The sequence below is a fragment of the Molossus molossus genome, unplaced genomic scaffold, assembly GCF_014108415.1.
Source record: "Molossus molossus isolate mMolMol1 unplaced genomic scaffold, mMolMol1.p scaffold_m16_p_13, whole genome shotgun sequence".
Classification (NCBI taxonomy): Eukaryota; Metazoa; Chordata; class Mammalia; order Chiroptera; family Molossidae; genus Molossus; species Molossus molossus.
The window spans coordinates 41,711,364-41,737,002 of NW_023425348.1; the positions used below are offsets into that span (position 1 = coordinate 41,711,364).

A 25,639-nucleotide genomic window follows, 5' to 3' on the forward strand; every position below is an offset into this window, starting at 1 on the left:
TAGTGTGTTGGCCGGCCTGCGGACCATGAATCTTAGGTTTGATCCCAGTCAAGGGCATTTACCTCACTTGCAGTGCATCCCCGGCCCTGTTGGGGGTCGTGCGAGAGGCAACCAGTCGATGTGTTCCTCTCACGTTGATGTTTTTCTCTCTCCTTCCCTCCCACTCTCTCTGAAGACAGAGAAATATCCTTGGGTAAGGATTAAGAAACAAAACAAAACAAAACCTGATTTTCTGACTGAGTTATCTAATTTGCTTAACTAAGCAGATCAAATCTTAACCTTTCCAGAAGAAAGAAAACCAACTGAAATTTTGTCTAACATTTTTAGTTAATACTTTTTGTTGATAACATACCTTTTAATGACAGGGGAAAGAAGTTGCTTTCCTTATCATGCTTTCTTCCTTTGCTTTTAGTTTTCTTCTGCTGTTTCAATGAGAACCTGAAAGCAATATATTCTTACCTGATTTGCTGCTCTGAGAAAACTGTTCATAAAATAATCTACTAGCTGCAAGCATTACTTGAAAATAAATACTTAATGTCCTTTAATGTTGGATATAATGTTTCTACATACTAAGCATTGCTTTTACTAAAAATCCTAACTACCGTTCTCCTTTGGCCAGGGTTTATAGGATTTCAAGTATCTGTGGTGATTTTATTTGGAAGCCATATTTCTGATTTGAAAAATTATTTTTTCTATGTTAAAATTCAATCTGTAGGCTACTTCAGTAAAGCTTAATAATTTTAAAGTAGTCTAAGCTCCCTATTGAATTTTCAGACTGTGTGTGTGTGTTTTAATCTTCACCTGAGGATATTTTTTCCATTGATTTTTATTTTATTTTATTTTTTAGAGATTGAGTGGAAGGGAGGGAGGGAGTTTGGGGGTGGGTGGAGAAAGAGAAGCATCCATGTGAGAGAGACACATAGGTTGCCTCCCGCACGACCCCTATCAGGGCCGGAGACGAACCGCAACCAAGGTACGTGCCCTTGACTGGAATCAAACCCATGACTCTTTGGTCTGCAGGCTGACATTCTAACCACTGAAGCAAACCAGCCAGGGCCTTTTGTTAATTAAAAAAAATTTTTTTTATTTTTTAATTTTTTATCTTCACCTGAGGACATTTTTACATTTATCTTCAGACAGAGCGGGAGGAAGAGAGAAAGAGAAACATCAATGCAAGAGAGACACATCAAGTGGTTGCCACCCACACGACTCCAACCGGGGCCAGGGACAAACTGCAAGCGAGATACGTGCCCTTAGCGGGAACCGAACCCAGGACTCTCTGGTCCACCGGCCGATGCTCTAACCGCTGAGCCATACCAGTCAGGGCAATTTTTATAGTCATATATTTCTACATGTGGAATGAGAAAAGATTATCATTTGAGAATCTCTAATAGAGAATAGAAATTGTATACTGACGGCTTGAAAACTTAATTTGGCCTGAAAACATGTTCATTTCAGTCTATACAGTGCTGCTTTGTTTAAAAAAAAAAAGAACACTAAAGTTCTTCATTTCATTCAGTGGTTTTTAGTATATACACAGTATTGTGTGACCATAGCCACTGTGTACTTTGAGACCATCTTCATCACCCCTCAAAGAAACCCTGTAACAATTCAACAGTCACTTGTCATATTTCCTTATCCCTAACCTTAGGAAGCCCCTAATCTACTTTCTTTTTATAAATTTGCCTATTTTGAACGTTTCATGTAAATGGAATTATACAACACGTGGCCTTTTGTACCTGGCTCTTTTTACTTAGCATAATGTTTTTAAGGTTTATTCATTTTGCAGCATGTATCAGTACTTCATTCTTTTTTATGCCTGAATAATATTCCATTGTTTTGTTTATCCATTCATGAATTAATGAACATTTTATTTGTTTCCACTTTTTGGCTGTTAGGAATAATGCCTCTAAACATTCATGTACAGATTTTTTGGGAACATATGTTTTCACATCTGTGTTTTTTAAATTTGAATTTCCTGTCAACATTTAAAATCGAAAGTTAGGAGAGTTTATTTATTTATTTATTTTTTTGTTTTTGTTTATCCTCACCTGAGGACATTTTTCCATTTTATGGGAGGGAGCTAGAGAGAGAGAGAGAGAGAGAGAGAGAGAGAAAGATCAATGTGAAAAGGACACATCGAGTGGTTGCTACCTGCACGACCCAACCAGGGCCGGGGACAAACTGCAACCGAGGTATGTGCCCTTAGCGGAAACCGAACCCGGGTCTCTCTAGACCACAGGCTGACACTCTAACCGCTGAGCCAACCGGCCAGGGCTAGGAGAGTTTATTATAGTCCTCTCTTGTGTCCCCTAAAATTGGCCTTAGTCCTCAGTTGCTTGGCCTCGTACTTATATTTTTTTGTTTTCATAGTATAATTAAAGTGGGGAAAATTTATTATTCATGTTTCTATCAAAAAAAATTTTTTTTAAGTAGACCAAGAAAACTGGGGGTGCTGGCTGATTTTTTGCAGATGTGAAGAATATTCCTACAGTTGTAATAAGTTAAAGTAATTTACAGATAATCCTCTTGTGGCCATTATTAGCATATCTGATATGAAGCTTAAATTCAACATGACAAAATAATATAATTTAATGTAGTGTATTAGTCTATTGTGTCTTAACCAAATACCTGATTTTGGGACTTAAAGAACAAATTTTTTTTCTCGCAGTTCTAGTGGCTAGAAGTTTTAGGTTGAGGTGCCAGCAGACTGTTTCTGGTGAGGGCTTTCCTCCTGGCTTGCAGATGGCCACCTTCTTTCTTTGTCCTCACATGGCCTCTTCTATTTGTGTATGTGGAGAGAGTAATCTGGTGCTTCTTCCTCTTCTCAGAAGGGTACCAGTGCTATTGGATTAAGGCTCCATCCTTATGACCTCATTTAACCATATTATCTCTCTAAAGACCCAATATTCAAATAGTCACTTTGGGAGTTAGGGCTTTAATATATGAATTTGAGGGTGGGCATAATCCAGTCCATATTTGTAGTATTATGAAATAATTCATAGTAAGAATTATGATGGGTAATGGAGAAAGATAACCTAATGGAGAAATTGGGAGGGACAGTGGGAGATAGAAATTTCAAGGAAATTTGTTTCTGAATGCTATGATGAGCAGATATATATATATATATATATATATATGTGTGTTTTTGGTTTTTTTTAACTTTTTTTTCTTTATTGATTTTTAGAAAGGAAGGGAGAGGGAGAGAGAGATGGAAAAATCGATGAGAGAGAACATCGATTGGCTGGCTCCTGCATGTCCCCCACTGGGGATTGGGCCCACAATTTAGGCATGCGCCCTGACTGGGAATCGAACTAGTGACCTCTTGGTGCATGGGTTGTTATATATTCTTAAGAAAAAATATTACATGGTATTAAAACCTTTTATTTTTTTTCTTCAAGTCGGGTTTGAGTGTCGCAAAAATTTTATTGAACTAGAATGAGCATTTGCATATATAAGTACAATCAGAAATAATGCTTATTCATAGTGAATAATTATTAGGAACAAGTAGGATAGGAAATTAAGTCATTTATTATATTTTCTGTTGTAGCTTATGAAAACACATATTAATGACATTATCCATAATGATTGATTTCTTTATTTGTAGATTGAGAATTTTTAATGATGAGAGTTAACTTGGATATGGATCCTTAAAGAGCCAAACTTTAGGAAATACTTTTTGCATAATGAGGAAAAAAGGTGTTAAATGTAAATGTAGACAGGTCATATTTAGAAAAAGTAACCTATATATGATTCTTCTTTCCTCGTTAACATAATATTTGATAAAAAGCTTAAATTCGAGATGATGACTTATTTAAAGACAAAAGACTTAATTTAAGTTACTTTACTGGGTCATTGTCTAGGTATTCTTTGTATAAAAAAGTTAAAAGTTAAATGTGTCATAGTCATGGTAATTAACCTTTTGAACTGGATATGCTCTCAAAGCTTGACCCATAAGTGAATCAATGTTTTGCCTAATGAATGAACTACACAGTACAGTATTTTTTTGTACTACAAAGTTTGATTATCTGCAGAGCATATCTGGCTCTCCTTCGGTTCAACTAAGCATTTAGACTCGCAAACCTGTTACAGACCACACTTGGCATCAGTCTACTAAGATCGGTGTAGGGCAAGAGTCACAGCTTGCCAACAGTAGTCTTTGCTGCAGTTTATGTAGCAGTTCATATGGCCAGACCATCTCATATGGGCTATCTTCTCCCAGGTGATAACTTCAAGAGGAAGTATATGGGATTTTCATTGAGCAGGTACAAAAACCATTGTTTTAAAAGCCTCATGTACCCGGCCAGTGTGGCTCAGTGGTTGAGCATTGACCCATGCACCAAGAGGCGGCCAGTTTGATTCCCAGTCAGGGCACATGCCCAGGTTGTGGGCCCAATCCCCAGTAGGGGGCCTGCAGGAGGAAGCCAGTTGATGTTCTCTCTCATCGAGGTTTTTATCTCTCCCTCTCTAAAATCAATAAAGGAAAAAATAAAAGCCTCATGTTCTATATAAGCCATTATCTCATCTAACAAACTCCTCTATAGACATACCATTCCAGGGTCCTCGCGCTCAAAGAGTCGTTGTATTCAAGAGAGCCCAAAGTATAGCATCCCCATCATGTATTTATCTGTCTTTTTCATAGTCAAGATGCAAATTATCAAATAAAGGTCATTGATATCCTGAGCACTATTGCCTAGTGACCTAGTTGACATTCCTTTTTATTTTTTTTAGTTTACCTGGTGAGCAACACATAATCAGCAGTCAAGTTCTTAGAAGGAGAAAAGCCTTTTCTTAGTCCATGGTCCACAGATGGCTTAGTCATGGTTTGGTGCCAGGAAGTTAGGGGGAGGAGGAGGTGCAAATTATAACTTTTTAATATCATTCATGGAAAAATCCATACCTCATCAATAAAAATATTTTTCTATAGACTCAGTTTACTAGGTTGCAGCACAAAAAAAGAAAGCCAAAGCAAGGGAACAGACAAAAATACTAAAAACTATGTTTAACAAAACTTTCTGAAATAAAGATGCGAGAGTACGTGTGGAAAAGACACTGTATACCTTGGAAAACAAACCCAGAACAACTAATATCAAGTCATATTTTAGTAAAATTACTGGGTTTGGAAGAAAGAAATACTTTAGCTCTCCAGACAAAAAGACCAAGTGACTTAAGGAAAAGAAAATCATACTGCTGTCATTATATTTCAAAGAATGCTCTATGCCAGAAGAAAATGTCATAATGTATGTAAAGGGAAAAATGTAAGACAGGGATTTTATATCCAGTCATACTGACTTTCAGATAAAGACTGTAGCTAAACTGTTTTCATTATCTATTTTCCCATGAGCCTTTCTATAAGAATATTCCAATAAATGAGCTTCAGATAGTCAAAATGACTAACAAAACATCAATGGTGGGTGATGTAGAAATAAATATAACTGTATTCATTTGTAGGATTTGGTATACATTGATATATTCTCTACCTCTTTTTATGAGAGGAATCTAAGAACAATGATATCCCAGTATCAATAAGCACTCTTAGCTTTAGATTTTTATTTCAAAATATTATTCTGCAGTAAAGGGAACTAGCACACCTTAGAGATGATTCAGGGGAAGTACAGGAAAAGTACAGGATGAGCCTTGAACATCTTGGATTGCCAGAAACTAACAACGTGCCCAAAAAGAATTTGGTTGTATCAGCAAGCCACAGGTGCCAACTAGAAGGAGCTCCCATTAGTGGAAACAGAAACTTTTAGCAAACAAATTCATATGATAGATTTTAAGCCATAGTATAAAATATCCCAGAGTTTCTACTTACATAAGTGGATAATTGAGTAAATAAATGAATGGAGGTGAAGCAACAGCTCTTCACTTTAGGTGAATATCAGTTAATTGACATGGAAGACATGAGGGAAATAAATCACCATAGGGGTTGCCTGGCCGGTGTGGCTAAGTGAATTGAGTGTCACCCCATAGACTGAGAGGTCCCAGTTCACTTCCCAGTCAGGGCACATTCCCAGGTTGTGGGTTTGATCCCCAGTAGGGGGTGTGCAGTAGGCAGCCAATTGATGTTTCTCTCTCACATTGATGTTTCTTTCTCTCTTCCTTCCTCTCACTCTAAAAAAATAAAAATATATATTTTTACAAAAAATAAAATTATTTCAAAATAAATATTTCAAAAAAATATTATTTCAAAATAAAAAGTTATAGAGGAATGTTGAGAGAGCATTCAATTTGGAATTACATGTAACTAAATCTAAATGATGGATGCAAGTCTTTAATAGCTGTGTCCTTTGACATTGGAGATGTAACAAGTCTAAACAAATGGAGAAAGAATGGGAAGAGTACATACAAAACCTTCTTTACTTTTTAAATCACTTTGATGATTTTATTTGTATTGTTATTCTGAATCGATGTTGTGTGTAATATGAGAAAAAAATAACACTCTAATTATGTCATCTGTGGTGTCTTTGAAAACAAAGATTCTCAGTATGAGGAAAAGAAATAAGATATAATATAGAAAAGGTTAAGGAACCACTGAAATAGTATTCTTAACTCATGAGTTATTATTATTATTTTTTACTCCTCACCTGAGAATATGGTTACAGAGAGGAAGGGAGAGAGAGCAAAACATGGATATGAGAGAGAAACATCGATTAGTTGCTTTTGATATGTGCCCCGCCCAGGGATGGAACCCACAACCCAGATATGTGCCTTGACCTGGAATCAGCAACCCTTTGCTGCACAGGACAATGCTCACCCAGCTGAGCCACTCCAGCCAGGCTCATGAGTTATTTTTGTTTAAAGATATATACATGTAGCCCTGGCTGGTGTTGCTTAATGGTTAAAGCATTGGCCCATACACTGGAGGGTCTCGGGTTTGATTCCCAGTCAAGGGCATGTACTTGGGTTACAGGTTTGATCTCTGCCCTGGTCAGGGTACGTTCAGGAGACAACCAGTTGATGTGTCTCTCTCACATCAGTGTTTCTTTCTCTCTCTCTCTCTCTCGCTCTCGCTCTCGCTCTCGCTCTCGCTCTCTTACCTCTCCCTTCCCTTTCCCTTCCACTCTCTTTAAAAATCAATAGAAAAAATATCCTCAGGTAAGGATTAACAACAAAAAATATATATATGTATTTTCTAGCTTTGTCCACCGAAAAGACTTAGAAAACAATGGCCAACTCACTAGCAGTGAGCATCCTTAGTGCCCAGACTGTGATCTTGAGATACAGTTTCTGACTAAACTAAACCAAGGCTTTGTAGAAAAGTAGCTGATTCCAGTTCTCGGGCATAATGAACATAGAAACATCTTGTCTTTCAGGTAGTATGGACACTATCAAAGTTCCATCAAAAAGAACCTAGCCCTGGCTGGTTTGGCTCAGCAGTTAAGAGCGTCATCCTGCGGACCAGAGAGACGAGGGTTCGGTTTCTGCTAAGTGCACATACCTTGGTTGTACTTTGTCCCCGCCCCAGTTGGGGTCGTGTGGGTGGCAGCACTCGATGTGTCTCTCTCACATTGATGTTTCTCTCTCTCTTCCCCCTCTTCCTCCCACTCTATCTGAAGATAAATGCAAAAATGTCCTTGGGTGAGGATTTTAAAAAAAAAGAGCCTACTAAAAGAGGTTTCTACTGCCAAAGATAGGACAGTTTAAGCTTTAACAAAGGATGATAACTATAATGGATTAAAATGCATTGATCGTTTCTTAAATCCATGATTTCGTTATGGTACTTAAAGGGAAAACTGATTACCTTTGGAGGATGCCAGTGGGGACTGAATTATTCTTTTGAAAACTGTCAAGTAAATGAAAAGAAGCATTCATCCCACCTTTTTTATATAAAATATATTACTGTATAACAAAATAGTAAATTAGTAAAGTTTATTTTTATAGAACTTATTCTAACAAATCACTGATGTAGGAATGATAAAATGGGAATATCATTTCACAATCCTTAATATAAAGGGCAAGTACTCTCCTGAACAAAATCAGAGTTTTGTTAGTAAGAAAGAGGGGATAGACACTGGATGCATAACTAGCAATGTCCTTCACTGTTAACTTGTATAGAGCATTCAGTGTTTCATTACACAGCGATTGTGGTTGGGATGATTCAGAAAGCACATAATAAATAATCAGTAAATATTTGTTGAGTGAATGAATGAATTGGCTTTAAGAACCTATAGTACATAACACTTCTCTGAATCACTTCAGGTTTGTCACTGTTGCTGTTGCATTGTGATTTTTGAAGTTTATTTTTCCTTAAGTCTTGTCACTTCAAATTTTGTGTCTCTTAAACCCTTTTGCATCCTCTTTTATAGTTTCCTTTTGACAAAAATTTGGTAAATGATTATATAATTGAATGACTTTTTTACCAATTACAATTGTATGTAAAGGTTCATTTTTTATTATGGTTCTCCTCCTATTCTTTATACAGTTTTAGGGTCAAATTGATGATAGTAATTGTAGTGTGGAGTAGTAATTGTTGTCATGTTTTTCTCTTAAAAGAACTGAGCCAAACATAAAAATACCAAAGATTTAACATTTTTCAATTAAGAGAAATATGAGTTTGTGAAGGTCACTTAATCAAACTGCTTTATTTGTAGATGACGAAATGAGGATCAGAGAGTTTGTGACATGTCCAAAGATACACCACTAGCTGAATTAAGATTAGTGAACCTAGGAGTCTTGAATCTAATATTACTCATTTTTTTTTTTTTTTTGCCATGTTGTTACTCAAATCAAAATCAGTTTAAAGAACTTAAGAGAAATTCTCATTCACCACCCCAAATGAAAATATAGGTGTCATTGCCTGGCCAAAGTGGCTCAGTTGGTTGGACATCATCCCATTCACTAAAAGGTTGTGGGTTCAATTCCTGGCCAGGGCACATATCTGAGTTTCAGGTTTAATCCCTGGACAGGGAGCTCTAATGGAAGGCAACCAATAGACGTTTCTCTTTCTCCCTCTCTCCCTCCCCCCCTCCTTCCCCTCCCCCTTCCTGTCTCTAAGTAGGTCCTTGGGTGAGGATTAAAGAAAAGAAAAAGTATATATACGGGTGTGTGTGTCTGTATGTGTGTGTCATTTTTGGGTTTGGGGTGTTTCTATACATATATATGAACTTGACATTAACATTATGTAAATTTAAGGTGTACATCATGTTGCTTTGACACATATATATATTGTAAATATGGTTACCATTTTAATGGTATTTATCCTACTACATACATATAGTACAATATTGTCATAGTGTTATTTTACCTCAGGTCAGAGTCATAATGAAAACCTGAGTTGCTTTCGGAACCAAAATATATAGAAGAAATACTAATTTGTGTTCAGTAGCCTTGGCCCGTTTGGCTTAGCATTTAGAGTATCTGCAGGTTCCATCCGGGCCTTGGTTAGGGTTGTGCAGGAGGCAACTAATCGATGTGTCTCTCTCACATAGATGTTTCTTTCTCTCCCTCCCAGTCTCTCTAAAAAAATCAGTGGAAAAATATCCTCAGGTGGGGATTAACAACAACGTAAGCATTATGTTCAGTAAACTCTTAGTATTAGGTTAGAGTTACTTTAAATTTTTTTGTGTGTTTGTTTTTAGAGAGAGATGAAGGGAGAGAGATAGAAACATTTATGTCAGAGAGATACATCAGTCAGCTGCCTCCTTCACACTCCCCCCACTAGGGATCACGCCCACAACCTGGGCACATGTGCCCTGACCGGGAATCAAACCGGGACCTCTCAGTCCATGGGAGTTGCTCAATCCACTGAACCACACCGTCTGGGCAAGACTGGAGTTATTTTTAAAAAATGATAATCTGTATTTTAATTGTTAACCAAGATGTTCATATAATTATATTTGCTGATATGCTAACCATTCTTAATGAACAGGAATTTACTAAACTTACTTTATCAGTGGAAAGGGAAGACATACAAATTAGATAATTACTGTGATGTGTCTTTAATTTTATTAACGGCATATGCAAATTAAATTAAATCACAACATAAAGAGGAAGGAGTAATACTTATACTCTAATTTCAGGTTCTGAATGATTCTCAGTAGTTCTTGAATATTTTATTTGCAATATGGTTGAACATAAATGATGGTTTATAATAAAAATTCACTCTTGAAAGAAATAGTGAATTCTCCTTATATAAACTATGTTCTACTTCATCTTCTATCCTTTCCATTTTATCTTCATGAAATACATTATAACTCTGGTTTATCAATTTGGCAAGAATCTGTTCAAAATTTTTGTAAAACTTGCTATTTTGGTAAAACTTCATTTAGAATTGAGGTTTTTTGATTGGCAGGATAGGGTGAGGTGATGGAAATGTATGTAAAATTAGTACTTAAATCAATTCTGAAAATACTGTTAAGATTGAGCACAGACATGTAATGCAATCTTGTAATCTTATTTACAGATTATGCAATTTACTAAATATGGCTTTTGTTTATGTTTGCACTATTAGGTACTCAATAAAATTTGGCCATATGTAGCCAGTAAGGTAAAAAGAATTGACAGATAAATCTAATAGTTTATTTGTAAAATATTAACCCTGAAATGTTAATAATAGCATTTAATAAAGTATATTGTAATAGAATCACATTGGGGAGTATTAATTAAGTCTAATTTTTGGAAAAAGCATTTAATATCATAAGAAAGTACTAATGTTTCAATAAAAAAATGGCAACCTGATCACAAATTTGTGAAAATTATATAAGACTAGAAGGAAGTAATCTAAAATATTAGTAATGGTCATCTGTGTGTATTAGGATTATGGGCATTTTTCTCTATATTTTTTATTTTCTATACAGAATTTGTGTTACTTTTATAATCTGAATAAAACAAGAAACTAATATTTTCCCACTGCCATACTCCTGTTGCCTCAATGAAATGAAATGCTCAATGACTTGCAAAGAAGAACAGTTGTCAGTTTTTCAAGCAAATGCGGTCTTTTGGAAATGTTTCATATAGTATTTTTAGCTTCATATTTTGAGCCATATTTTGAGTTTGAATATATTATTTGAGCTATATAAATATTTGCATTCCATTGAGAACACTGAAACTAAAGTATAAAACAAACTCAAGTCTTTCTAAATAATCGTTTTTTAATATCCAGAGTTTGGTAATATTCTTCGCGGTCAGATTTTTATTTATTTATTTGTTGATTTGTTTATTTTGTTAATCCTCACCCAAGGATTTTTTAATTTTATTTTTTATTTTTTTAAGAGAGAGTAGAAAGGAGGGGAGGGAGGGAGGGAGAGAGAGAGAGAGAGCGCGCGCTAAACATCAATGTGAGAGATGTATCAATTGCCTCCGGCACGCGCCCCAACTGGGGCCAGTGATCAAAACTGCAACCTAGGTACCTGCCCTTGACCAGAAGTTGAACCCAATACCTTCCGCTGTGCGAGCTGATGCTCTAACCACTGTGCAAAATCAGCCAGGGCAGAGTTTATTTTTCATTGTTAAATGTCCAGTGACAAAAATCACTTCTTTTAAGAAAGAAACTTCAAATGGAAATGTATATTATGTTAAGCCTTTTATATTCTGTATATCCCAAAGTACTTAGAGTCATGTAAACTTTTTCTGATTTTTAGAGGCACAGAAAGAAACTGAAAAGAGGAAAAGTGAAGAGCAGCCAGTAGATTCAGAAAATCGTTCTATACCCAGTGCTCTGGAAAAAACGACCGTGAAAATAGAAAAAGAAGATGAAAAGGAGCTTGTGAAGCTGCCAGTGATAGTAAAGCTAGAAAAACCCTTGCTGGAAAGTGAGGAAAAGAAGATTATCAAAGAAGAAAGTGATTCCTTCAAGGAAAATGTAAAACCCATTAAAGTCGAAGTGAAGGAGTGCAGAGCAGACCCTAAAGATATCAAAGGAAGCATGGAGAAGCTAGAGGCTGAGAGGCTAGAGTTTGGTGGCAATGTTAAATCTCAAGAAATCACTGAGAAGTCTACTGAAGAAACCGAGAAACTTAAAAATGACCAGCAGGCCAAGATACCACTAAAAAAACGGGAAATTAAACTGAGTGATGATTTTGACAGTCCAATCAAAGGACCTTTGTGTAAATCAGTTACCCCAACAAAAGAGTTTTTGAAAGATGAAATAAAACAAGAGGAAGAGACTTGTAAAAGGATCTCTACAATCACTACATTGGGTCATGAAGGGAAACAGCTGGTAAATGGAGAAGTTGGTGATGAAAAGGTAACTCCAAATTTTAAGACAGAACAGATGGAGACAAAATTTTATGATACAAAGGACGATAGCTGTAGTCCCTCTAAGGATAAAAGTGTCATCGTGGAGGGAAATGGAGCAGAGTCCTTAAATTCTGTAATAACAAGTATAAAAATAGGTGATCTTGAGAAAGAAGTGGTCCCTTTAGGGAAAGATACAGAAAGTTCAATATCAGATGTAGAGACCCAGAATCAAAAAGAACAGATAGAGGAAACTGGTCCTCCAGAAATAGAAACCTCTCTCGAGGCTTCTGAGATGGCAAAGGATCTCTCTTTAAAAACTACTTTATCTACTGCTGAATCCCATACCATGAAAGTTGAAGAGAAGTCTCCCAAAAGTAAGAAGGATAAGCGCCCACCAGGCCTAGAATGTCTTGAAAAGTTAGAGAAGTCCAAAAAGACTTTTCTTGATAAGGACATGCAAAGATTGAGTCCAATACCAGAGGAGGTTCCAAAGAGTACTCTAGAATCAGTAAAGCAAGTCTCTCCCGAGGCAGCTGAAACTGCTTCATCGTCTAACATGGCTGGCCATTGTGAGAAACCAGCCTCAGAAAAAGAAATGATAGAGTGTCAGAGCACAAGTTCTGTTGAAGGTCAGTCCTTGGAAAAAACAGACCCAGAAGCTCTAAAAGAGGATTCTGAATCCATGAAGGTAGAAATGGATAACCCGGACAATGCCCAGACCTCTGGTGCAGAGGACTCTTCTGAGACAAAAGGCTCTATGCAAAAAAGCAAATTTAAATATAAATTGATTCCTGACGAAGAAACCACTGGCACAGAAAACACAGAGATAACCTCTGAAAGGCAAAAAGAGGGCATCAAATTAACAATTAGGATATCCAGCCGGAAGAAAAAGCCAGAGTCTCCTCAAATTCTAGAATCAGAAACCAAGCAAGACAAGTCAGAAAAGGAAGAAGAGAAAACAAACGTGGGTCGTACTTTAAGGAGGTCTCCAAGAATATCTAGACCCACAGCAAAAGTGGCTGAGATCAGAGATCAGAAAGCTGATAAAAAAAGAGGGGAAGGAGAAGATGAAGTGGAAGAGGAGTCAACAGCTTTGCAAAAAACAGACAAAAAGGAAAATTTGAAAAAAATGGAGAAAGATACAAATTCTAAAGTAAGCAAGGTAAAATTTCTCCTAATCTTTAATTTTTACTAGAGATATTTGACTGTAGGTGTTTGTAGCTTTTGTTTTTGGCTAAAACAAGTCATTCAAAGAAAAATTAAAGAAAAAATGTCTTTCTATATCTGAGATGCCTTTTCTCAGTAGTTACCCCAGACATTTTATTTTAGACTGTATGATCTCATCACCTTTCAAACTTTCTCTCTTTTATAGGCAGTAAAGGAATATATTCCTTTTGTAAACTAGTCAAATAATGCCTAACATATAGGATTGAAAAATGAAAATTTCCCATAAACACTATAAACAGTTTGTTTCCATTCCTTTTTCCACACATTCATGTGTGTGATCATAAATATTTATTCACTTAAAAATTAAATTGAATTAAATATATTCATTTTTCTCTGAGTTTTTCACTTATCAGTGTGTCTTCCAACACTTTCCATGTCAGTAAGATATAGTCTACCCTGTGGTTATTAATGGCCATATAAGTATTCCATAGTGTGGATATACCTCAGTTTATTTGACTACTCCCTTATTGATTGACATTTAGGTTGTTTCCAATTTTTCACTATTACAGGCAATGCTGCTTTGAAGATCATTTTGGACATGAGTGAGTATTTTTTTAGAATAGACTCCTAGAATTGGAATTGCTGGGTCAAGGGGCATGTGTATTTTAAGTGTTGATATCTATTGACACATTTCCAAAAATGGTCCAGTTATGTACCCGCTTATTAGATATATGAAAGTGTCTATGTTCCTCAATTTTAAATAGTCAAAGAAGCCAGATTTTTTTTCTGATGACCCTCTCATTTTAAGCAAAATCTGGTACAAGTCTTTGGCTAATCTATGGAAATTGTTATAATTAAAATTGCTACTTTTGTTTTTAATTTATTTAAGTGATCACATTGTTCATTGTAAGTAACCTTTTTTCCTGGAATACTGAAAAAAAATTTTTTTTAAATCCTCACCTGAGGATATATTTCCATTTATCTTCAGATGGAATGGGAGGGAGGGAGGGAGAGGGAGAGAAACATCAATATGAGGGAGACACATCGATTGATTGCCTCCTGCATGACCCCGACCAGGGTCGCAGACAAACCCCAGCCGAGGTACATGCCCTTGATCAGAATCAAACCCTTGACTCTGGTCCATAGGCGGACGCTCTAACTGCTGAGCCAAATTAGCCATGGTGGAATACTGAATTTTTAATTCTTTACTTTAAAAAATTTTCCCCTTCTGTTAGAATTATTTTGGTCTTTGATGGGGACTTACACTTAGAATTTTAAAACTGCCACCAGACAATAAAAAGCAGTTTACAACATTATAAACTTGCTCTCTGAATAATATATTTTTTAAGTTTGTCAGGATTTTTATATACGTTTCTGACCCATTAAAATTTTTTAAATTAATCTTTAATATGGGAATTTTAAATTTTGTATAACAAAATGTGAGCATATAGTCAGTGCTCTATTACAGAACCTTTAAAATATGCCCTGGCCGGTTTGGCTCAGTGGTTAGAGTGTTGGCCTACGGTCTGGAGAGACCCGGGTTCGGTTCCGGCTAAGGGCACGTACCTCGGTTGCAGTTTGTCCCTGGCCCTGATTGGGTCGTGTGAGTGACGACCACTTGATGTGTCCCTTTCACGTCGATGTTTCTCTCTCTCCCTCCCTCCCACTTTATTTGAACAAAATATCAAAAATGTCCTCGGGTGAGGATAAATAAATAAATAAATAAATAAAATGTGCATGGCCTTTGACCCAGAATTCTCTTCAAGGAATTTATCCTAACCACAGAGCTATGTGTAAAAGTTTATATTTACAAGGATACAATTGTTTATGAAAGTGAAAAAATGGGAAACTACCTAAATGTCTGTCTAATAGAATACTAGATAAATACAGCTCATGATGGCATATTATATACTCATTTACAGTGATGTTAGGAGAATATTTTATGACTAGGGGAAATATTTATAAGACCGTGTTTACTATACCCCCCAAAAGAGAAAACATGATGGAAATATACCAAGATTAAATAGTAGGTATATTTGTTGAAGCTACAATAATTTTTCTTTTCTTTATGTGGTGACTAAATATGCTACAAGGAACATATAATAGAAGTTTTTCTTTTTTACATCCTTATATCAAATTATCCCAACTTCTTATTTTATACAAGGTAAAAACCAAAGGCAAAGTTCGATGGACTGGTTCTCGAACACGTGGCAGGTGGAAATATTCCAGCAATGATGAAAGTGAAGGAACTGACAGTGAAAAATCATCTGCAGCTTCAGAAGAGGAGGAAGAAAAGGAGAGTGAAGAAGCCGTCCTAGCAGATGATGATGAACCATGCAAAAAATGTGGCCTTCCAAACCATCCTGAGCTAGTATGTAATATTCATCTTACTGGCATGCTGTGGTTTTCCAAAGAAGCCTAACTCTTTTGGGTTTGATCATGATTTGAATTTTTTAATGCTGCAGAGCATGTGTGTTTAAAATAACCTTTATTTCTGTTTCTTAAATAACCCAGTTTTGGGGCGGTCAGGATTCTGCTTTTCTGCTTTTATTCTGCCTGGCTATTGCTATTTCCTCTTAATAAGGATACACTCTGAATCTCTTCTCTCAAATCTATGGAATTATTCACATATTTCTGTTCTGTTCTTTTCTAAATTTTTCTTTTCTTTTAAGTTACTTTATAATGGTATTTCTGAAGTGCCAGCTTTAAATAAGTAAGGTCTGAAGGCCTTACTGCCTTTTGTAGGAACGTATAAGTCAAGTAGTGAACCTAGTATGCTTGAAACTTTAGGAAATGGGCAATTCTAAAGAAAATTTAAGAGGACAAATTGTAGACCAGATATATTCAGAAGAATAGTAACTGATTTACATGGGACTTTCTTACCCAGGAAGTAAGTTCTTCAAAGGTAACCTAAATCAGGAAAACCATATATATTTCTAACATATATATTTCTGTAGTTCATAAGTGCTTTCTAAAGAGCCTATTGAAGAAACACTCTTGTTATGCCCAATTCTATGCAACTATTCTGTTCTTTTGAATACCTTTGACTTTAAAGCAGGCTCCAGCTATTAAGTAGAAAGAAATGTAAGAAAGATGCTTCCACATGTGTAGAATCGTGTGGATCAGAAAAGTTTTGAGATCCTCTAAAGTTTGGAAAATTCATATGAAGTGGTTCTCCAAGGCTCTTTTTTCCTAGAAAGCAGTGTGGTGTGATGGGAAAAGCATGGACCAGACAGACTTTGCAGCAGATCCTGCTTCCACCACTTATCAGGTGCTCTCTTCTCTGTATCTTAATATCTTCATTGTAAAATGGGAATAATAATACCACCTACTTCTTCTGAGGGTTGCTTTTAATGTTATATCAAGTTACCTGGCACATCTATTATGTGCTAGGTTAGTTTTTTGTTGTTTACTTATTTTTTTCTTAATGTTAAACTCATAAATGGAAAATTAATCAGTGAAGTTTATAATATCTCATTAGTTTCAGAAGATTCAAGTAAAAGATATAATTTAGAACTAGATAATGACTTACTGCTGAGGAGAGTAGATACTGGAGTTATGCTGAGAAGACCCTTCTAAGCATTTTTATGGCCATCATGCTGTGAAAATTAGGTCAAGATTTGTGTATGGAGAAAGGCCAAAAGAAGATACGAGAATAGTGGTCTGCCCTCTAAATAAAGTGAAAATCAACACTGTACGCTTTCCCTACCATTTCCTTTTTTTTTTTTCTATCCTCACCCAAGGACATTTTTTTTTCCATTTTTTGTTCAGATAGAGTGGGAGGGAGAAAGAGGAAGAGAGAGAGAAACATCGACGTGAAAGGGACACATCGAGTGGCTGCCACCCGCACGACCAACCAGGGCCAGGGACAAACTGCAACCGAGGTACATGCCCTTAGCGGGAACCGAACCCGGCTCTCTCTGGACCACAGGCTGACGCTCTAACCGCTGAACCAAACCGGCCAGGGCCCCTGCCATTTCCTAGTAATCTTTTTAGTTTAAGAGAGTGCATTTTAACTGAGGCAGTCATAGATGTCAACGACAAATGGGTGTGAGAAAATGAGCGTAAGATGGGGTGAGCAGAAATGACATCGAGGAGATCAAGTTGCACTTTTCTTTGCACACACACAGGCTTTTTATTTAGTTATGTTAATAACTGCTCTAAAAACCCTGTTGCTTGTTACTGTACCAAAGAAAAATACCATTAGAAACTGAAAATCCTAAATGGTGGGTTTCTTATGCCATATGTTTAAAGATAATCCTCAAATCAAAATGTTGAGCAGCTATTATGTGTTAAGTGGTAAGGAAATGATTCTGGATTAGAAAGACATGGTCCTGCCCTGGCCGGTTTTGCTCAGCGGTTAGAGCTCCAGCCTGCGGTCCTGAGAGACCCGGGTTCGGTTCCCGCTAAGGGCACGTACCTTGGTTGCAGTTTGTCCCCGGCTCTGGTCAGTCGTGCGGGTGGCAGCCACTCGATGTGTCCCTTCGCATCGATGTTTCTCTCTCTCTCTCTCTGTTCCTCTCTCTCCCTCCCACTCTACCTGAACAAAAAATGGAAAAATGTCCTCGGGTGAGGATAAAAAAAAAAAAAATTTTTTTTAAAAAGAAAGACATGGTCCTTGTCCTCATTGAACTTATAGCAGAAAACAATAAATTCATAGATGAGTATAGAACTCTGGGATCTTCCAGATGCTTTAGTTAAAATAAATGGATCATTGCCTAGGACTTGGAAATCTTACATAGTAATATTTATTTTAATGGGATTTTGCCTTCATTGAGGAATAGAGATAACTATTGTTTTAAAGATAAATTGCTAAAAAATTTACTTTTGCTATTTGAAATTTGGATTTTGCTGTACTTTAGAAACAATGTGATAAATGGAATCAGGTGCCTAGGTTTATCTACATATGCCTATGTAATCAAATGATCTATCAGTCATGTAACTGAAGTATTGGATTGTGGGTGTTGGCAACAAACAGTCACGCATTGTACAAAGAAGGGGGAGGATACTTTGCACTTTTAAATCACTAGATGTGTGCACATCCTACCCTCCTCCTTCCACCCACCATGGTGAATGTTAGCAATTTAGAAATTACTTTATATTAGGTTTAAACAAGTGAATGAAGTGTAGATAATAGGAGCTAGCTCCCTTTCTCACTGTCAGAGAAAGAAGTTACAAATAAGCAAGGCTGATTTATTATAATAAATACTGTAGTGCTGGATTAGAGCTGGAGGTTTTTGTATGAACTCATATATACTTTAATGTAGATATATATGCACATGGGTTACTATACATGCATGTATTTCCTAGTTCTATCCTCTGAGACAATTTTAGAAGCCATGATACCCATTAGCAGTGAGCATTCAGCATCCAGATCTTGGTTTCTAAATACCATTTTCCATTAAAGGGAACCAGGGCTTCTGGGAGAGATTCCTGATTTCTAGGTTTGGTCAGAAAAAGTATAAGATATGTCCAGAGTATCCTGTAGTTCCAGGAAATAAGAAAGTGCTTTAAAAACAAAAAAAGGATGCAAGGAATTCTACAGACATAGCCAAACTGAAAGATCTCCCAGTGTGTCCATAGCTAGAACAATTTGAAGTTGACAAGTAATAACTTTTTATTATAACCCAAAGAATAAAATAAATATTCATTAGTTCATCCTGATATAAATAATTGAATAAATGAAAAAATGTGGGGTAAGGGACATATTTTCTGTACAGAAGAATTCCAAATAACAAATGTGGAAGGCATGCAGGAAATAGAGAATCACCATTAGAACTCCACAGTAATAATTATTGCAAGCAAGATCCACTGATAAGTGCTAAAACTAGTGGGTGAAACTTGAAACTAAAACGGGATATTTGCATAGATTCGGTGTATTTCCCCGATTGTTTATTACTGTGACAGTTTTACCTTGAATCTACAAAATCTTTGATACTCCTCCCTCCAAAGAGTGGAGCTTAATTTCCCTGTACTTGAGTGTGAGCTAGACTTACCATTTCTAATGAGAGTAGAGTATGGAAAGTGAAAATTAGTAACTTTGAAGTGATGGAAACCAACAGACACTACTGGAACCAGGTGATCAGGTTAATGCCATCAGTGATAAGTCATTTTAATATCATGTACCCCAGGTACAGCACAGCGTACAGGGCACTTCATCTCTGTGGGATTCTTCTCCAAAATCAATAACCTCAGTGTAATCAAGAGAAGCATCAGACAAACCCAAATTGAGGGGAGTCTACATAATATTTGACTAGTACTCTTTAAAACAATCAAAGTCATAGAAAACAAAGAAAGACCAAGAAAATGTTACAGATTAGAGGAGCATAGGAGACATGATTAAATGCATGGATTGGATCCTGGAATCAGAAAAAAAGATATTAGTGGGAAAGTGGTGAAATTGGAGTAAAGTCTGTTGTCGAGTTCATAGTACTGTACTAATGTTAATTTCCTAGTTTTGGTAAATGTGCCATGGTCACATAAGATGTTAACATTAGTGAAAGCTGAGTAAAGAGTTTTTGGGAACTCTGCACTATCTGTGTACCTCTTCTGCAAATCTAAAAAAATTTAAAATAATAAGTGTTGTGTTTTTTTTTAAGTCAGACATTCATGAATGTACCATTTTAAGTTTTAGAGACTTGGTCATCTTAAATCAAATAAAAAATATCAAAGTAAGACATTGTATTTGAACATGATCGATCTAAATATAGTTCCTATCCATTCTTACTGCAGTTTCTTCCATATTTGAATTTACATTATTAAAGGAACCATGAATGATTCTTACAGATTGGTAATTGAAATGCTATTTAAAGTGGAAATTATTTGTATTTTTAAAATCCTACGTGTGGTAGGGTAGTTTGTGATACTTGAACTTTATATAAAACTATGGTATAAAAAAGTATTGTTATATTCCTCATGGCACACTAGAAAAGGATAACAAGTTCAGAAAGGACTTGCTGTTTTTTCACTTAATTTTGTAGTTTAACATTTTCTTACCTTTTTATTTTTTAATTTAAAAAAAATGGCATGTTAAATCCCTCATTAACTGAGCTTTTTTTTTTTTTTTTTTGCTTTATGCAAAAAAAAGTCTATGAAATGTCTTTAACTTGAGTCATTGAATTTTAGTCATAGAGTTAGGTTGGTATTAATATCTGTTTTTTTTGTTTTGTTTTGTTTTGTTTTCAGATTCTTCTGTGCGACTCTTGTGACAGTGGCTACCACACAGCCTGCCTTCGCCCTCCTCTGATGATCATCCCAGATGGAGAATGGTTCTGCCCCCCTTGCCAACATGTATGACCCAGAACACCTCTGTTATTCCAGTCTGTGGTTTTATATTCAAATTAGCAATGCTTCTTGACAGTTACTAAACATTTGAAATCTTCAAAACTATTTGTAGCCCTGGCCGGTTTGGCTCAGCGGTTAGAGCGTCAGCCTGCGGTCTAGAGAGACCCAGGTCTGGTTCCCGCTAAGGGCATGTACTTTGGTTGCAGTTTGTCCCCGGCCCTGGTTGGTCGTGCGGGTGGCAGCCACTCGATGTGTCCCTTTCATGTCGATGTTTCGCTCGCTCGCTCTCTCTCTCCCTCTCCCTCCCTCCCACTCTATCTGAACAAAAAATGGAAAAATGTCCTCGGGTGAGGAAATAAATAAATAAATAAATAAATAAATAAATAAATAAAACAAAACTATTTGTAAATATGGCCTACCTCTTGTTTAAATTTCTGTGAAATTAGAGACTATTGAAAAAGGTACCCTTTACTGGTACTATCTCTTGGTCTTCCCTTAATATTTTTCAAAAGCAGTTCTCAGAGGACCTGTAATTTTTATAAAATTAGTCTTTTTGTTCCTTCTCATATGTGTTAAAAGCACAAAGAACCCCAAATTAAGATAATGTACAAGGCAAGACATAGTTTCTTCCTGTTATTTATCCCTTTGTATCATCCTCATTTTTATTTCTGCCTGTCTTCCTTTGCTCAGTAGTTTTATAAATTTTTTGTGAATTATGTATCATTATGACAGTACTATGAATAGGAATATGGATCCTATTTATCTCTTATGTTGAATCAGGTGACTTCTGTAAGTTGAAGAACAGGAGATTTTTGTGCCACTGTGCTCAAGGGGTCCTTCCTCTCTCAAGTCCAATCTCATTTTGGTTTAAAAATGATGACCTTTATTGTATTTCTCAGTGAAGTGCACTTCTGTGGCTTAGCATAGCTTTATCAGTTACATTCTTCAGCTATGTTTTGACCCAGTAACCATGTGGCCTGGTTTTGTAAAATTTTTCTTTCTTTTTTTGAAAACTAGTGATTGGCACCATTATATTTTATTGTGCATATAACCCTCTCCCTTAAACATGTCTTTGGATTTAAAAAAATGTTTAATGACTGTCATTACACACGTTGAACCAAATGCTATTTTACATATTGATTTCTGCCAGCAAGACAGGCACAGAATGTGTTTTCTGGCAAGGTTCTAAGTTTCTCTAATATGTGCTTTACTGTAACGATACTGTGCTCATCCTCAGTGCAATGAATGTTGAGTACCACTTTATTTAATTAAACATGAGCAACATTTCAGTGTTCACTCACCATGTGGCTCCTTATCAGCTCTCATAGCCCACTATCCATGAGTTATCATGCAAGTGACAGACGATTGTGAAACGGTGTTAAAATAATATTAATCTGTTTGGCTGTTTCAGAAACTACTGTGTGAGAAATTAGAGGAACAATTGCAGGATTTGGATGTTGCCTTAAAGAAGAAAGAGCGTGCTGAACGCAGGTATTGTGATATGTGTGCTAATATTTCACTTGGGAATTTGACAGCAGAATTGTCTTAAAATATAGATTGATATGTCTGTCTCAAGTAGGGATTGGCGAACTATGACCTGTGGGCCAGATATGGCCTGCTTCTTGTTTTTGTATTGTCCGCTCACTAAGGATGTTAAATGATTGAAAAAAGATCAAAGCAACAATCATATTTTATGATACCTGAAAATTATATATTCAGATTTCATTGTCCTTAAATAAAATTTCACTGGAGCACTGCTATGCTCGTGTGTTATATATATTGTCTGGCTGCTTTTGCACTTCAGCAGAAGAGTTTAGTAGTTGCAACAGAGACCTTATGGCCCACCAAGCCTAATTTAGTAGGTCCTTTTACGGGAAAGTTTGCCAACCCCTGATCTAAAATATTTATCTTAACCTTCTCTGGATAAATATTGGTGTCAGTATTGTGGAGGATATGTACCTAAGTATGTACAGTGAGTACAAGAAAATTGTAAGAACTAGTGTACAATTTAGTGTCCTGTCTTTGGGTGGGTAGAATTCACACAAGTGAAATAAAGATCATCTAAATCCTAAACTGTGTCCCACTGACTATAAAAAAGGCCTCTCTCTTTGATATACCACTGCACTGTGATCTAGAGCAGTTGAGAAGGCTTGTTGGAGGAGATAAAAGTGGAGTTGAGCCTAATCTTTAAAAGGGAGCTCAGGATCAAGACAGTGTGTTTATATTTTTATTTATTTGTACCTTCTTTGATTAATCTGTTGCTAAACATACATTTATACCTACTGTGTACCAGCCTGAAGAGAAAAGATGAGCAAGACAAAGCTCTTACTTACATGGGGCTCACTCTCTATCAAAATACAGACATATGAGCCAGTGATACAATTAAGAAGACAAATTGAGGTTTATTCAGAGCAATACAAGAATACTGTGAAGGGGATTTGAGTTCTAGGGGTTGGGCTTATCAGGGATGGCCTTGGAAGATAACTTGGGATTATATAGATAGATGGGCATGCAAAGAAAGGACATTTTAGGCAAGGAGCACAAATGTGATCAAAGACAAAATGTGAAAGTGAGAGTAGGAGAGTGGAAGGGATAAAGGTATAAAAGCAAATTGAGGCCAAATTGTGAACAGCTTTGCATACCTGGTTATGGAATTTGAATTATTTTCTCTAGGCAGTGGAGGACCCATCAAAGGAAGGATACACATAATCAGATTTTTATTTCAAGAAAAATACTCTGGTAACAGTAAGAAGAGGGAATTTGAGTTGAGGCTGTTGGCGGCAGAGTCTATGAGAGCCAGTGAGGCCTGAACTAGCGCACTTGTGATAATAAAGTGGAAACGATGAAGAGAATTTTTAGAGAATTAATCAAGACTTCATGCCCATTTATACAAAATATGAGATCATCTAAGCAATGTTTCCTGATTGGTCTTACGCCCTTCATTTGCAGCTACTTCAACTTTTTCTTGCTGTCATAGTTTTTTCCCTCCAGATTTAGCTTATAAAACAGTCAGGGCATTCCATAAGGTGAACCTTAAAAATGGGTTCAGCCTCGAAATCCTGTTTTTTCTTTTTTAGTCAGCTTGAACTCTCATGACGGATGGTACTTAGTTTAAAGGCAAAGTTAATTCCTAAAGTTGACAAGGCGATAATAGTGCTTAGTTGTAAATGGGTTGTCTAAATATCTTTGTATTGAGAAACTATAGTAGTCCTGTATAAAATTATTAGGGTTATTGTGATATGCAGCGTTGCTTCTGTTTTTATTTTGGCACTGGAAAAGATCTGCCTAAAGATGCTTCAAGTTAAATCATAATTGAAAAACAGATTGTCCCTGTGCCTTAGTCCTTATGTTCTGAAGCTGATCTGACTCAGCAGTGTTGATAGCTAATAGTCTTACTCTTTAAGAGTTTGGAAGAAAGTTTATTCTCTCTAAAAGGCAAGAATGGCAACCACTAACAATTTATCTACTATTTAAATTATATCTGCTTGTTATTTGGAGGCCTGTGATGATGCTATATTTTTATATGTGAAAAGGGTGGTGAAAATGTTTTGACTATTGCCTTACACACTATGGGCCATGCTACTGCAATTAAGAAATATTTTTAATTAAAAAAATTTTATGTTAAAATGTGCATTTGTTTATACTGTTGGTCTCCCATTTACTAGTTCATTCTCTTTTACTCTACCTGTACTTAAATGTCATTCTTTAAGTGACTTTAGGTCACACACTAAGTCCTATATGAAATTGGATCACAGAAAGGAGAGCTAAGTTACTGTTACAGGGAGACCAATCTGACACAAGGCCAGTTAACTGAATTGTTGCTATTTATTAATTCTCCCCAATAATCTGGCTAACAAAGCTTTCATAACTTATAGCTCCTATTATACATGTATATGTATGAATCTTAGGAGCTCTTTACATAGCAAAATATGTATGTTTCTAAAATAAATAATAAATTAACTATAAATTCCAGGTTGCCTCATCTGTTTTTGAAAGTGAGCATTTTATTCATCTTATTTTAATTATGAAATAATTTCTGCAGCACTCATCCTAGCAACATAGAGCCTTGCTTATTATAACTCTGTCATAGTATAGGAGCACATTTCCCCTATTTGTACATTTATTCAACATTTAACCAACATTTATTGAGCACCTACTTTATACCAGGCAGTGTAATGAACATGGAGTATACTATGTGGTCTCTACATAAAGTGTTCTATATAGTACGGTAGAAAAGATGGATGTGCCAGTGAGTGATTAGTGACTAGCCAGAAACTGTCTACAGAGATGGAGCTGTGATGCTCTGTGAAATCTGGTGGAGCTGTGATGCTCTGTGAAACCTGGTGTTTCAGAAGTCCATTCAACTGATTTGTAAACGTCCCTTTCAGAACTTGGTGCCAGAAATTATTTGGGAGTTCAAATAGTTCTGTACTTCCAGAGTACTATTAGTGCCTTGCGAGTAGAGAGTTGGATTTAATCAGGGTTGGAATTTTCCAGGTAATATAACAGAGGGAAGGAGAGAAAGAGACAAGGAATTGAAAGTATATACAAAGGAGTATTTATAATGATGGACCGTGGAGTCTAAGCCAGGTAAGGGGGAAAGTAAGGACACGAAGGGAGTGATGGACAGTGAAAAGAGGGTAGGGTCAATAGATAGAGATCCTACTGCAGTCAAGGAATTGTTGAAGTTGGTATACCAAAGGGAGTGAGCTGGAAAGTGAGCCAGAAGAAGTCAGAGAATAGGATCCCTGAAATGGAAATTTTAGAAGGGGTGTGGTTATAGGTAATGATACAGTTCGGGCCCAATATGATCATTGAGCAGGTGGTGAGATGGAGTGGTGGAAGATGTATCTTTCCGTAAGATTACTGAGCAAGAGAATCCTGTGATAAGAAATCATACCCACCTTTAAGATCCTACTTGAGTATTTAAAGTCTTCCCAAATTTCTCAACTCTTCAGACAAAATCTCTTTTTCATGTTTTCATTGTATAGTTGGTAATAATTGTGAG

At 36.3% G+C, this 25,639-nt stretch overlaps 1 protein-coding gene across 17 annotated transcripts in view; it reads left to right on the top strand.

The window, feature by feature from the left end:
- Positions 1–25,639, top strand: part of RSF1 (remodeling and spacing factor 1) — a 125,365-nt gene that overhangs the window by 77,920 nt on the left and 21,806 nt on the right. For 15 of the 17 annotated variants that reach the window (XM_036259002.1, XM_036259013.1, XM_036259010.1 and 12 more), the window contains 5 exons: positions 11,583–13,342; positions 15,512–15,718; positions 16,544–16,618; positions 20,533–20,637; positions 22,043–22,122. In XM_036259002.1, the coding sequence (XP_036114895.1) occupies positions 11,583–13,342; positions 15,512–15,718; positions 16,544–16,618; positions 20,533–20,637; positions 22,043–22,122 (2,227 nt within the window). The remainder of the gene's footprint in view (positions 1–11,582; positions 13,343–15,511; positions 15,719–16,543; positions 16,619–20,532; positions 20,638–22,042; positions 22,123–25,639) is intronic. The other 2 variants (XM_036259003.1, XM_036259004.1) reach the window with 2 other exon arrangements.